General features: G+C 35.0%; 1 protein-coding gene across 5 annotated transcripts in view; it reads left to right on the forward strand.

Moving 5' to 3' along the window:
• Positions 1-70: 70 nt before the first annotated feature.
• Positions 71-15,946, forward strand: part of LOC135100798 (endoplasmic reticulum-Golgi intermediate compartment protein 3-like) — a 25,090-nt gene continuing 9,214 nt past the window's right edge. For 4 of the 5 annotated variants that reach the window (XM_064004122.1, XM_064004123.1, XM_064004120.1 and 1 more), the window contains exons 1-6: positions 212-351; positions 6,457-6,566; positions 10,003-10,161; positions 10,753-10,872; positions 12,331-12,445; positions 13,472-13,637. In XM_064004122.1, coding sequence (XP_063860192.1) covers positions 272-351; positions 6,457-6,566; positions 10,003-10,161; positions 10,753-10,872; positions 12,331-12,445; positions 13,472-13,637 — 750 coding nt within the window. In that variant the 5' untranslated portion in view covers positions 212-271. Of the gene's footprint in view, positions 352-6,456; positions 6,567-10,002; positions 10,162-10,752; positions 10,873-12,330; positions 12,446-13,471; positions 13,638-15,946 lie in introns of all 5 variants that reach the window. The other variant, XM_064004124.1, reaches the window with a different exon arrangement.

Raw genomic sequence — 15,946 nt, forward strand, 5'->3', positions numbered from 1 at the left:
CATAGAAGAGAAAAAAGAATAAAAGATGAAGAAAAGAAAAATCCCACTTATGAACCCTGGAACTGTCAGTGAATCAAGAGTTTGTTTATAGTGGGAGTCGCGGGAGCGGCGGGACGGAGGTTTGTGGCTGTGAGTGGTTCGTCTGCTAGTGGTGGTGCCAGGGTGAGCGGTGCCTGGGTGTGGTAACTGGATGACTTACTCCATCTCATCGGGGCATTACACAGGTGAGCAGGAGCCAGTGTGTATGCAACACGGGTAACACTGCAGTGGGATGAGGGAACGGTATGCACGTGGAGGGATTGCCCAGGTGACACTGCTGCTGGACTGCACACCGGTGTCTGGCGCTTGCAGGTCAGGATTGCCTGCACAAACCTTTTTGTGGTAATCGGTTGGTTATAACTGGTGTTAGGTTTTGTGTAGAAATTTCGAAATACATTGGCATTTTTTTTTTTTTTTAGTGGCATTTTTTTTTTTTTTTTTACTGGATTAAATTTAATATTTTCTCGCGGAGATTGTTTTGGTAACAAAATAACAGGACTGCATGTCTCTCTCTGGTAAATCTTTACCCTTCATATGTCTCTGTATTCCAGACACAACTATCAGCCTGTTTTAAAGCCTGCAAGGCTCCCAAATATCCAACAAAAACAAGCCTGTTTTGAATACATCTGCATGTTGTTTTCCTGCAAATCATCAGTTTTTATATTTTACCCCTCCCCGACCACTATCCCCTCAAAACTAATGCTTTGCAATAAAAAAAAAAAACATTAATACAAAACAGACCAAGATCTACCAGAAGAAAATAGTTTTCATTCTAATAAATAAGTACTACTACAGAAGTATCACTCACTTCCAATGTTCCCCCCTGAGAGGAGTGGCTGTTGCCTGTGGCTGCCAGCTGGTTGTCTTGCACCACCACCTAACTCATCCTAATGAAACTAACCTAACCTAACCTAACCAAACTAAAGTGACCTAAGCAAACTAACAAAAAATAACTAACTAAACTAACCTAACTAAATTAAACTAACCTAACCAAACTAACCTAACCAGTAAGGCTAAGAAATGCATACAAATTGTTACCTTGTTCATCTTTATAAAATCTAGCAATGCACTGGAAATTATCAAGGCACTACCCACCACAGACAGACATCTTCAGACTAATTCAGATATTTCAAATTGAGCTGTTTCTCTCTCCTCAGGATGAAATAAAACACTGTGATTGGCTAAATTAATTCTGCAGAGTGGAACCTCAGTTCTTGAATTTAATTTGTTCTTGAATGCTGTTTGAAATCTGAAATGTTTGCATACTGAAACTATTCTCCCATAGGAATCAATATAAAATTGATTAATCTGTTCCACTCATCTACCCTGTCTTAATGGCTTATGACAGATGCTCCTTTTGCTAAGATGGCTGCTCCACAACATCTCCAGCTTAGAAATTATTTATCCGGAAAGGATATTTTGAATGGACGTAGTGATATGGGAGTCATCAGAAGATACTGTTTAGACTGTGCAAGTATTCTTTGTCATTGATCTAGTGAGGGAAGCCTTACAGAGGGACACAGAGAGGAGCAAAACATTTACTACCAAAATGAAGGTGATCATAACACTTAGACATTTTGCTGCTGGGAAGCTACTGGGAAAATGCAGACATTTTGCTGCTGGGAAAAGCTACTGGGAAATTGCAGTTGAAGTAGTAATAGCACTGTGTGTCATTAAGAGGGCCACAGGTGGCTCAGGATTACTCCTTAGCCAGCCAAACCCTGTTTGCTTACATTGTGGCTCTTTACCAGGATCTCATTTACTTTATTTCAAAGACTGAATTACTGTTTTACCCACTGTATTTCTCCTCCAAATATATAAAAACAAAGGAAATATTTATAGAAACTAAATTAGCAATAAATGGCACCTTTCCTTATGTCTTTTAGTATTTGAAATCAAGTAACTTTGTTTGAGAACTGAATTATAGTATGGCAACCAAAGCAATTATGAGTTCAAAATAAAATAAAAAAACTGATTTGTTCGGAAAGGAAGGCATTCAGTAACTGAGGTTCCACTGTATTTTTTAACTGGTCAGCAGATGCATTCTCAAACAAAAGAATCAATCACTGTGACAAATTTCGCGTTCACGCAACGGATGTGACATATGCACGCATGAATGAACGCACCTTCACTGCAGAAGATCAGTGCCTGCCTTTCCATCACACTCATGGTTGTGTCACTTCCAAATGTTGTCACAGGAGTGAGCGAGCTTGCTTTTCTAAAAAAACATACAAATCTTTAAAAATTGCTGTCAACATTATAAATAATTTGCAGTGGGTATATATTGGGTTCAAATTATTCAGAATAAGAAGCTCTATCTGATGAGAAGGGTAAGAAAAGCCATGTTGAGATGGGTGAAACAGTTAAAGAATACCTTCTCTTTTCCTCTATAAGCTGTAAAGGTTGGTGGGAAGTTAGGATTTTATTAAGCTGCTAGATACATATTACTGGAGCTAGCAGTGGAGTTATGGTCCTCAAAATGATGGCAACTGCTGTGCATCAGGCTCCTGTCATGTAACTGTGAGGTGCTTATCAAAGCTAAATCTAACTAAATGTTCACTTTTCTAATCCTGGACACCAATAATGTAAAATGAATTATTGCAAACAAAGTATCAGCAACATTTGTTGTTACCAGCTGATCAGTCATCAAACACTCCCATCAATATATATATATATATATATATATATATATATATATATATATATATATATATATATATATATATATATATATATATATATATATATATATATATATATATATATATATAACACACTCCCATCAAAAAGCAGCTGGAAACCAATTTGCTTTTTATCTTATATATAGCAAATCTACAGAAAAAAACAATAGGTGATTTGGAAATTACACAGGAATCTGTGGTCAGGTCTGTTGCACATTTAAATTCCTTTCCAGCCATGAGCCCAGATGAAGCGCACCCATATTTTCTGAAGACATGTATCAAATATTTATCATATCCACTGAAGCTTATCAGAAATAACATTTAGTAGGTAGTCTTCCTGTCCTGTGGAAGAAATCCTTAGTTTTACCAATTTTTTAAGAAAGGTTCACAAGCAGACCCACTTATGTATAAACCTGTGTTCTTAGCTGCAGTTATATGTAAGATCTTAGAGAAAATAATTACTAAATTATTATATGAGTACATTCAAGATTACAGTTTGTTCTCACAGGACCAGTATGGTTTCCAGCCCAGAAGATTAACAGAGGAACAGTTGTTGATAACTTAGTGATATTACTTTGGCAATGGATAATGGAAAGTCTGTTGACCTGATCTTATTTGACTATTCTAAGGCTTTTGATGTTAACCATAATATTTTGTTGGACAAATTGGCACACCTGTGGATAACTGGCAAAGTTTTACTTTGGATTGAAGATTTTCTTAGAGATCAGATGTTGACTGGATTAGTGGCCCACACTAAGGCCCACTGTAAAAGTTCATGTTAGCAGATGAGTGGGATATATCAACTTGTCAACAACCACATACAGTCTCCTATGCCTGTATCATATATATCTTAATTTTTATCTGCTGATCCAATTAAAAACTTCATTCTTAATATGATATGCTATATACAATTAGATAACAATGATTTTTCCACCTAGATCGTAATGTTTGCTGGCCCAAGCTTGATAGAATCCAGCTGAAGCATATAACATGTTTCTGACCAAGATTTACTAAAATTCAGTGTTTTATGCATTTAAAGTTTATTTAAATGTTGTAATTATCATGTGAAAATGCTGTAAACCATGGAGAAGTGATGGAAGCCAATAGCTCTTTCAATTTGGTGGGTAATTCACAATGTAAATGAACCCATAGCTCACATCAGTAAAGGTGCCTGAACATGCACATTTATAAACATCTTAATCCATCATCATCATCATCTCCATCATCCTTACGATGATTGACACTATTTTCAGTTTGCACAGAAACATATTGATATGTTATCATATCTTTAGCATAATTTTCAATTACATGTAATTTGTGAATATCATTGGCACTTCTTGTTGGGTTGGGATTGAAACACCAACATTCCTTTAAGGAGCCTGTGGTGTCTCCATTGAGGTGACACTAACACCACAGCTGAAAGTGGTACAAAGAAACAGCTACATTTGTATTAGCAAATGCAGATACAATGTTTAAAAAAACAGGTCTAAGAGTGCAAATAAGCAGGTGTTTGGTGGAGTCTCTCAGGGATCTATTTTGGGACCCTTACTTTTCTTTGTATATATTAAATTTATCAGTGGCAATATTACAGCTTCTAAGATACTTGCTGATGACCTTAATTTATATGTTGGTATTGAAGTGGGTATAGAAGAGGACATACAGAGTGCAGTGATTTCCTGTCAGAGGACATAAACACACTCTTTCTGGTATTGGAGTCTTGGGGACTTTCACTTTAATTCATCAAAATGCACAGCTCTAAGATTTACTTTACCTATGCTTTTTGGACTGGGCTGGGCCAACATGCTGGTTATTATGTCAATAATGTGCCTCTCCCATTTAAAACTACTTCTATGAACCTGTGTGTGTGTGTATTGATAATAAACTAAAATTTTATCAACAGGTATCCGATACAGTACATAAAGCAGGAGGAGTAGCAACCAGTATTCTTAAATATACAATTAATTGTTATCATTCCTTCTTGGTTCCTCTTTTCATCACTCATATACATACATTACTGGAATGTGCATCTTCTGTATGGAAAGTTGGGTATGTATGGGATATTAAACAGTTGGAATCAGTTCAGAGGTAGACAAGAGATGGGATGGAGGGATTAAACTATTCTCAGAGACTAAAAATTCTTAACTTGTACTTAGTCGAGGGCAGATACTCAGACATGGCATTATTGAATATTGGCAAATTTTTCATGGACACTTGTCAATCTCTCGGGATTATTTATTTCCTCATTCCTTGTTGAGTCGCACAAGAAGCCATGACTACAAAATTGCTTGCATCAGAACACAGGTTGAGAACCTGAAAAGATTTCTTAGTATGATACATGTGGACTTGTGGAGTGCATTGCCTTCTGGGCTTATTGGTTGTATAAATCATTTTATCATGAAGTTGCAAGTTACCTCACTGTCATTAAACCAGTTCTGCTATTATTTCTAATATGTAAGTATTCACTTTGGCTAGTTCATCAGCAGGGTATAGCTTCATATTGCCCCCATCATTTGATGTGTGGGGATGGGAAGCCTATCTGGTAAGAGCGATGTTTTCTGCTATACCTAAAGTGCTTTTGTAATTTTTTGTAATGTACTGCTAGTCTGCTTTGAAAGTTACTTGCTTAAATACTGAAAAGCTTTTTTTCTTAATGTGCCCTTCTGAAATCACCATGTGTATAACATGCATATGATATAATGGCATTGAATACAGGGATTTGAAAAATAATAGGCAGATCTGTAATAAACTCTTAGTCAAACACTATTTACATGCATTAAACTTAAGTGTGTCCAGCAGCAAATCCCTCACATCAACAACAGAGCATCGTTCAAGATTTAAACAATCAATGTGTGGTACAAGACTGTTCAGTGCAAGCTTTTAAGTCAAGCCTCAGAGTGGCTGTAATGATTGTGAAGTTTTTATATATTTATTTGTTATTTTTTCAGTCTTGCTATTGCTTTCTGAATATTTCTTCCTCTATCTATTTTGTTTATAGTATTGTAGATTTTGTGTATAATTTCAATTACTTTCTAATCATGTGCTGTCTTTTTATAAAAGCATCCCATAGTTTTCTTTTTTACTAGTAGAAAATTACTTACGGATTTTACTAGTAGAAAATTACTCTATGGATTTTGTCATCTGGTTACAATATTATCCTGTCCCCATAAAAAAATTAAATAAAATAAAGAAAAAACATAAAAATCAGCCATGATAAAAAAAATTGTCCAAATCTGCAAGATGTAACAGACCTAAGTTAACCTAACAAAGCCTAATACAATGATTTAACCCTCAGCAACCAAAACTGTTTATGTAACTTGATGTTTCATTTTATTCTTCACTTTATTAGTGTCTTTTACTATATATACTCATTTCTACCACAAGATAAGGCAATGAGGAACAGTCTTCTTTTTTGCAGTTATCAAAGATAAGCTTATTTACTTTGATATTCATGACTGGAAAACTGTTACATTTTTTATTATAAAAATTAGTCCTGCAACCAATATCTTGATCACCACAGCATCCATCAAGAATACCAGAAAACTTTTTTTTTTCATCAGAACTCTTTAAAGATTTATTACATATTATTTTTTTTTTGTCATTTCATTGTTAGGTAGTCATGAGTATGCTTTTATAGTTCATATCCTCAGATTGTCTTTTCACGGTGTAAATATTTTAGATGTCAATGCAGTGGGAAAGTTTGAGTTTGATATGTTATGTTGCATTTCTCCTGATTCAGGTTACAACCAGACAAGATGATGAGATCAGTGTCAGAAAAGCTGCGGAAATGGGATGCCTACCCCAAGACTCTGGAGGACTTCCAAGTCAAGACTTTCTCAGGAGGAGCAGGTGAGCTTTTTCATTATGTGGCAGAGAAAGGTATGTGTGCTACTTCATCTACATTTTACATTAGTGGAGATATACAAGAGAGAAGAAAGTGGCGTTATTATAGGTTTTATTGTACATTAATGTGTGTGTAAAGTGTTTAGAAATATAATAGAAAAATTCAACAAATACACTGGGTTCTTACAGTGTGTCTCTATTTGGGTGGTACAACATGTCATGCATAGTGAAAACACACACTATAAGCAAACTAATTAATGGGGGAAAATTGAATTGGCTCATCAGGTACCTATTACCCTCCAAAAAAATTCAAATGAATACAAGAAAATATGAGAAATGATTGCACATCCTAGGAAACTGAAATTTTAATAAAATCAGGAATAATAATAATAATAATAATGATAATAATAATAATAATAATAATAATAATAATAATAATTTTAATAAAATTAATTTCTGAGTCTTTTACTAACGTGTACAAGTGCAGACTACAGGCTTGATGGGCCAAAGTTGCTGGACTTCCAAGGCTAAACTGCCTCCTGCACCACTTAACCTCCAGCACCACCCTTTGCTGCACCACCAACACTAGTATCCCACACTGCTTCAACATTTTCTGAGAGCCAGAACACTTTATCCATGACTCCTTCAGTCATGATAGTCATCTGGTATGTGGGGCCTCCTGGTTATTATCATCATTATCATCAACTTCATCATCATCCTCCTCCTCCTCCCCAGCAGGAGCATGTGTGGTGTAGAACTGCACTGTGTGTTGCCTGGATTTCTTCCATCATCACCACATCAAATCCTGGAACATTTCTTGCTGCATGTAGAGTGGCTTCCTCAGCAGCTTTAAGCTCTTGGACTTGGTGTTTGATGATGGTGTGCATAGGTGAGGAATGAGCAACTGCCAAGCATAGTTTACAGTTGCTGGTGTGATCTCCTTCTAAGACTTAAGCCTGAAATCATCTTTCATGGAAAAATTTTTCAAAAAGGCTATGACTGCCTTCTAGGCTGTTGCTTGTCCTGTTGGTACTGGTGCTGATGAAGCTGAGAGGTGTTTTTCATCATCTGCTGGTGGTGGTAGTGGTGATTGTGGTGCTGGTGGTGTGAGCTCATTCATCTTGATCCTTTGTCTCCTGCATTGCCTCTGCCAGGCTCTTGCATCTCCACAGGGGTGTCAGTTTTGGCTGTAAGGTAGTCATACACATGACGATGGTAAAACTGTTTCGCTGCTGAAATGAGCTGCTGGTCAAGAGGCTGTATAAGTGATGATGTTCTGTGAGGTAAAAAAAAAAAAAAAAAAAAAAAAAACGATGCAGCATTCCTTGTGTACATAGTCGTCAAGGTAATGTGGGTGACTTGGGGCATTGTCCATAAGTAGCAGCATTTTAAATAGGATGCCAAACTGCTTGCATTTCCATCAAGCATCAGGAACACAATGTTTCTTCAGCCAGTCAGTCACCATTCATCCACCCATTTTTCATCCTGTACCAAGCAACACCAGAATCCTCCAATTTATTAGGGTGCTTATAGCACCTTGAGTGTGCATCTGTGTGTACCACCACTGGCTGCATATGTGAACCAGTCAAGTTTACACAAAACATGACTGTTTAGCCTCAGCTTATCAGTTTTGTGGCCTCTTGCTTTCGTCTGCTTCTTGAAAACATGTTGACTTTGGCATATCTTTGTAGTACAAATCTGTCTTGTCTAGGTTGTAAATCTTGTTCATTGTGTAGCCTCCTTTGTTTATAATCTTCTTCAGGAACTCTGGAAACACACTTGCTACATCATCCGCAGTGCCCCTTTCTCTACTTATCTTGATGTGTCGAAGGTCCTTCCACTTCAGGAAACTAAAGCCAGCTAACAGAAACCTTGAAAAGAGTGTTGATTTTCAACTTTCTTACCACCACCTCAGAATTTTTTGGCTTGTTCCCTGATGTGACGGCCCCGTATCAGTACACCTTCCTTCTCCTTCTGAATGATGAATATCATCAGGTAGTGCTTGATCAAAACCCTGTGTTAGAGGTGTATACTCTGTGGAAGGGGGTCATGCTTAGTGCAAACTGCACTTTTGCCCAACTCTAAACCACTGATACATGTAATGTGACACATGCTTGCACAATGTGGATTTTTGGACTTATTATTTTGCCCATTGCACAATGTGTGATTCATGCAGTGAGAACATGTGCACTGTGTGAGCCCAGTGTACATAGGTAGAAAAAATTACTGTGAACTAATAAGAGTATTTTTTATTTATTTATTTATTTATTTATTTATTTATTTATTTATTATTATTATTATTATTATTATTATTATTATTATTATTATTATTATTATTATTATTATTATTATTATTATTATTATTGTTATTTATTAGTATTATTTATTTATTTATTTATATATTTATTTATTATTATTATTATTATTATTATTATTATTATTATTATTATTATTATTATTATTATTATTATTATTATTATTTTTCATTTGCAATAAATTCTGTTTCTTTAAATTCCAGCAGTTTTTATAAGTATCAGTCCTGTTGCTGGAAGATTTTTTTGGGTTTGCACATATAAGTATGTACAGTGGAACCTCGGTTTTTTAACTTAGGTATTTGATTCCTGAATGCTGTTTGAAATCCAAAATGTTAAAAAACAAACTATTTTTCCCCATAGGAATCAGTATAAAATAGATTAATCCATTCTCAGACACCCGTCCACCATGTCGTAGCGGGTAATGACCAACACTCCCACTACTAAGATGGCTGCTCCACAACATCTTCAGCTAAGAATTTTTTATATCCAGATACATTGAATGAACTTAATGACACAGAACTCATCAAAAGATATTGTTTAAACCATGCAGGTCTTTGTCACTGATCCAGTGAGGGAAGCCTTACTGAGTGACACAGAGAAGAGCAACCCACTCACTACCAAAATTAAGGTGATCATAACACTTAGACATCTTGCTGCTTGGAAAAGCTTTTCGGAAAATGCAGTTGTGCAGTACTTAAGAGAGAGCCACAGGAGGCTTGAGATTACTCCTAAGCACCAAACCTTGTTTGTTTACATGAAGCTTCTTCAACTTCTTCAATGAGATCACATTTAACTTATTTCAAAGATTGAATTACTGTCTTACCCTCTGTGTCTCTCCTCCAAATATATAAAAACAAAGGAAATTTTTATAGAAACTCTAAATTAGTAATATATGGCTACTTTTGCTACATCTTGTGGTATTTGAAATCAAGTAACTTTGTTCGAAAACCAAATTATGCTATGACAACTAAAGCAATTATGAGTTAAAATTTCTGTTTGAAAACTGAGTTGTTCAAAAAAGGAGATTTTCTGTAACCGAGGTTCCTCTGTATAGCTCTTTTCATTTAAATGTGTATTATTGAAGGAGTGTGTATTACAGTTCTACATTTTCCTTTTTTCCTGAACAGTGACACTGGTGACGTTAGTGATCATGGGAATGCTTTTTATGTATGAACTGCACGACTACCTAACTCCCAAACTTGCAGAAGATCTCTTTGTTGACACTACAAGAGGAAGCAAGCTAAGGATCAATCTGGATATTGTCTTTCCCAATATCCCATGTAATAGTATGTATGCAGTATCAAATATTTCTTGTGTTTTAATTTATGCTATAATTTGAAGAGAAAACATCGAGAGGCTTTGAAAAACTAATATATATTAGTGCATTCACTGATGAGGATAACAATTTGAGGAAGTTCCTGGAAATAGCAGGGCATCAGAGATATTTGACAGGAGGTAGATTTTATGACTAGTTGTCATTGGGCTGTCTTTTACTATGTTTATAAATTTATGAGAATTTAAAAAGAAATATATCTCAGCTGATATGTATGGGGAAATCATATAAATTAGAGATATAATAAGTACTGTTCTGTTCTTTTCTCTATGCAGCCTGATTTTGGAAATTCTACTATCTCTTTTCTGACATCTGCTGGGTTGTTGTCTCACATCAGTAGAAGCTCAGATAAAATGGACTAAATATTATGAAATTAGAAAGAAAATTATATATATATATATATATATATATATATATATATATATATATATATATATATATATATATATATATATATATATATATATATATATATATATTCAAATCATGTTTACTTGATCTTAAAGGAAAATGATATGTAATGATAGTTTCATTGTCTTTATAGTGCTGAGTTTGGATGCCATGGACCTGAGTGGAGAACAGCACATCAACATTCATCATAACATATACAAACGCAAGCTTGACTTGGATGGAAGACCAATAGATGATCCAGAGAGACAGGAACGTAAGTAATAGTGGGTGTGGGTGCTTTCATATTACATATAATGCATTGGCCTTCTTATTTTGATCTCTCTCTCTCTCTCTCTCTCTCTCTCTCTCTCTCTCTCTCTCTCTCTCTCTCTCTCTCTCTCTCTCTCTCTCTCTCTCTCTCTCTCTCTCTCTCTCTCTCTCTCTCTCTCTCTCTCTCTCTCTCTCTCTCTCTCTCTCTCTCTCTCTCTCTCTCTCTCTCTCTCTCTCTCTCTCTTAGGTGTGTGTGTGGGTGTGTAAAAGTAAGAACAATCCTGAGAATTGCTAAAAAGAATGAGACTGATAGAGAATAAAAATGGAATTATACAGGAATGAGAAAGGATGAAGTGAAATTTACAGAGAATGAATGAGGGAGATAGAGTAAGGTACTACTCCCTTGTCCCTTATCTCCAACAGATAAGGGGGAGGGGAGATGACAAGGAGGGAAGTTTGAGACTGAAGAAAAGAGGAAGGGTGAGGAAAGGAAGAATGGAAGGAAGAGACATATGGGGCAAGGAAGTGGAAGAGAGAGAGAGAGAGAGAGAGAGAGAGAGAGAGAGAGAGAGAGAGAGAGAGAGAGAGAGAGAGAGAGAGAGAGAGAGAGAGAGGATGTGTGGGTGGGATAGAAAGAGGGAGAAAGGAAATGGAAAGGGATGGAAGAAAAGGGCAGGGAAGGGAGAAGGAGGGAGGGGAGAGGAGGGGAAGGAAGGGGGAAGGAGGAATGCAAGAGGGACTGACTGAGTGGCGTCACTTGAACTGGTGTTTGTGTTCAGAATTGAAGGACCACTTTTGAATTGGAGGGCAAAATTATATGCCAACCTTGTTCGAATTGGGAATTTTTTAATTGAAGGATGTTCAAATTACAAGGTATGAGTGTACATAAATAAGAAGAGTCAAAAGTGACCTTTGGAAGTTCTAGGAGTAAAAATGTTAGGATTGAGTGAGTATTTTCAGAATTTGCTGAGTAAAATCATGGACATTTTTCTTATCTTTCATCCTTTGTATACAGTTGTTGGCATACTTTCCAGTCATGTTTCTGCATTTTTTATCATTGTTTTGAAATATGAAGTGTTATTAGTTGAAATGTCTATGTTGCAGTTTTTCATTTGTCTATGACATTTTGTGAAAATGTGATGCACTGTAAATATGATATAATAATAATACTACTACGATATGATAGTAAGAATTCCCTGGTCCTCTTTTCTTTCCTTTCTCCTTACCATCCTTCTCTATAATGTGAGTATGTGAAGTTAGTCTCCTTTTTGTTTTCCCTCATCCCCTTTCATTTTTGTACTCGCATGTGACATTACTTACCCCTCCATTTTCTCCCCTCTCAGCCATCCTTTCCTCTGTCAGCAGGGTATTGCAAGTATATGAAAGGAAGTGATAGTGGTAGTAGCTAATTATTTGAAAGAATGAGTAACAAGTTTGAATTACTGAGTGCATATATTTACAGATATTGGCCATGGGACAAAGGAGTCTGAAGGAGCAGGTGGCCAAAGTAACAAGACTGAGCTGTCTGAACCTCCTAAGTGTGGCAGCTGTTATGGAGCAGCTACAAAAGAGGACCAGTAAGATTTGATTATTGTGAGGTCATTGAGGATTAGTCCTTTTCTTGAAGACCAAATGGTCAAGATGAGAGGGAATGTGTGTGAATGTCAGTTTGTGTGTCTTTCTGCTACCCTTCCTAATCAAGGTGTAAGTATTTTGATATCCACACTGGATATGATTTTTTTTCCTTGTGTTTATTGTATTAATAGGGGGATAGTGAAAGCTATGAAAGTGTTTTGACAGAATTGTGTAGTGTTGGAGTTGGTGAGCCATTGAGTAAATGATTACCTAGACTTCACCCAGGTGGGTGCAGATCATAAAATTCCCCAAATACCTTTCACAATTTATATTTTATTAGAAGAATAATGAGGAGCAATCTTTTCCATGAAATTAACATTTACATGCAATTTGCTACTTATTAGATAGCTTATATAAAAAACACTGTATGTGTGTCTGTCTGTGTGTGGGTGTATCTGTTTTTTATGGAAAAAGCATTGAACTGATTACAATGAATTTTGGTAGGGGGTCCCCATGATCTGGAGAGTGATATAGACTATGTCTTAATTACTTCCAACCCAAACCGTTAGATTATTCAGGCAAATCTGTCACCAATTCTTGATGGTGGTGCCAGGTATACCGTAACCCATTTTTTATGGTGGTGCCAAGCATTCATTGTTACCTTGGATTTTTGGTGGGGTAGAAGTATAAATAGAGTATTCATTGGATCCTATCAATCCTATCAATCCACTGATTCCTTCAGTAAACTTTGGTTAATAGCTTTGCTGAACAAACAGCTAATCTAGTGTGATAAACTGTACTTTGAAGAGCCAAATTTTTACCCTTGCATTGCCGGGTAATTCTGCTAGTATCGTATAATTGTTACAAGATTATAAAAGAGTAGACACAATGAGAAATGCTTTAATACACAACTTTACATATTACACTTTTATATTACTTTATATCTTAGTATTTCATTTTCCTTTATTTTAAGTGTGACACCTTTAAAATTGATTCATTTAAAATTATTCATTCATTTCTTTCCTTAGATGCTGTAACACCTGTGAAGAGGTGAAAGATGCGTACCGCACTAAAGGTTGGGCTTTGCAGTCTTTAAAAGAAATTGAGCAGTGTGTAAGAGAAGGCCAACTGGTAGAAACTACTGAGCTGCCCAAGGAAGGCTGCCAAATCTACGGGTACTTGGAAGTAAATAGGGTAAGAGGCATCTGACAACATTTAATTCAAAATATGTTTCATGGAGATTTAACTAAGACTGCAGTTTCTTAATTTGCACCAGAAATCTAAACTGTTACCTCGTGATCCACTGACTCTTATAAATTTCTTGTATATCCCCAGTGTTCTGTCTATATTCTTACCTAACAGCTTCTTATAATAGAACAGAAGTGCTCATTGTTCAAATTTTCCAGTTCATCATTGAATTTTACTATATTACACTACAGTATTATTTCTTGACTTATGTGATCTCTGAAAACTAGCTATCTCTTTCTTCTATTGTGCTTCTCCTTTTATTAACTTGTATAGGTTGATATATATATATATATATATATATATATATATATATATATATATATATATATATATATATATATATATATATATATATATATATATATATATATATCAGGGGTGAGGTATTCGTATTCGGTATTCATATTTGAATACATTTGAGTACAGTATTTGGGTGTATTTGTATTCATATTTGAATACTGAATGTCATCAGACATCAAAGTATTCACATTTGTATTTGAATACTTGGAAAAAGTATTTGTATTCTTCAAATAATATGCCAAATAGTCTTAAATCCATCATCAGAAATAATAGTTATTGTTCCTTCCAAGTTACAAATCTTCATTCCTGTTTATCCGATGTGTATGATACAGGTTCACTAGTGTGGCCGCTGTGACTGTTGGGGTCTGATGGCCCTCAGTTGCCACTTGCCAGTGGTAGGGGGTTCATTGTTGGATTTATTTTATATTTTGTTGCCCCCCCTCCTCTGGAATCTCTGAATATTACATGTATTATAGTGCTGCAGAGTGCAGTGTATCCTGAAGGTTACAGACAGTGTGAACTACAGTGTGTTGTTCAGTGTAATGAAAACAGTTACAATTCAGCCACTTGTGATGAATCATATATATACATATATATATATATATATATATATATATATATATATATATATATATATATATATATATATATATATATATATATATATATATATATATATATATATATATATATATATATATATATATATATATATATATATAATAGAAGTGAGATCTACAGCAGAATACTAGAAAAGATTTGGCTATTATAATGTGATATAATACAGCTTAGATATATACTTGAAGTTTTTTGGAAAACATATTTCTAGGTGTGATAAACAAGTCCAGAATACTGGCATCAGTTATAAGTTCATGATATTATTTTACTATTGAATAACTTAAGTACCATATTAGGCTCATTGCCGAGCTACTTTCATGAAAAAAGTTATTTTCAACAAAAAGTATTCATGAATGCATTCATGAATACTCTCATGAAGTATTCGTATTTGTATTTGAATTATCAGTATTTCAGTCTATTCATATTCGTATTCAAATACACAGTTCTTGTATTCACCCCATCCCTGATATATATATATATATATATATATATATATATATATATATATATATATATATATATATATATATATATATATATATATATATATATATATATATATATATATGAATAGTGTTGCAGGAGAATGATCCTAGCACCATTTTTTTTAAACAGCAAAAGTTGCTCCTAAAGTTTGTCAATGTTAAAACTCATAGATTTCAAGTTTCAGCCATATGATTTTCATGAAATGTGTACCAAACTAATCCCTAGGGTATTAGCTTCCTATAGACACAAGGAAAATTTCAATCAGTAAAATCAGTTGGTAGTTATTAATGAAGAAAGGACATCATGTATGTAAAGAATTAAAGTAAGTGCTAGTTTTTCCTATATAAAGTTTTAGAAATAATTATAGTACTAATATATAATGTGTAGAAGTGAGAGTGAGGTGCAAAAGGAAAATTTCAATCAATAAAACCACTTACCAGTTATTAATGATGAAAGCACATCATGTATGTGAAGAGTTGGCAAGTGTTAGCTTTCCCTATATAATAAGGCTCAAGACATACCTATATCAGTAATTATTGATATGTAGAAGCAAGACAAAGTTGTGAGAGAGTGAAGGGGTAAATGCTCCAAGCCCATTGGCTCAGTGCTGTCTACATAAGGGTAAAAATGGTGGCACCATTGTCCAGCCACATGTGTTGTTGTGATGTCACACCATGCCAGGACCAACTGCCATCCTGAGTGGCTAGCTGTGGTGACTCACTTAACTCAAGGTGCTTGGAGTATTTTACTTGAGTAGAAGGCTGCTATATTCCTGGGTCAAGTAAGAAAATAATACTGTATACTGTATAGCACTTTCAACCATTTTGGCTCAGCGGGATATTGCTTCAAGC

The sequence above is a fragment of the Scylla paramamosain genome, chromosome 5 (genome assembly GCF_035594125.1).
Source record: "Scylla paramamosain isolate STU-SP2022 chromosome 5, ASM3559412v1, whole genome shotgun sequence".
NCBI classification, from domain to species: Eukaryota; Metazoa; Arthropoda; class Malacostraca; order Decapoda; family Portunidae; genus Scylla; species Scylla paramamosain.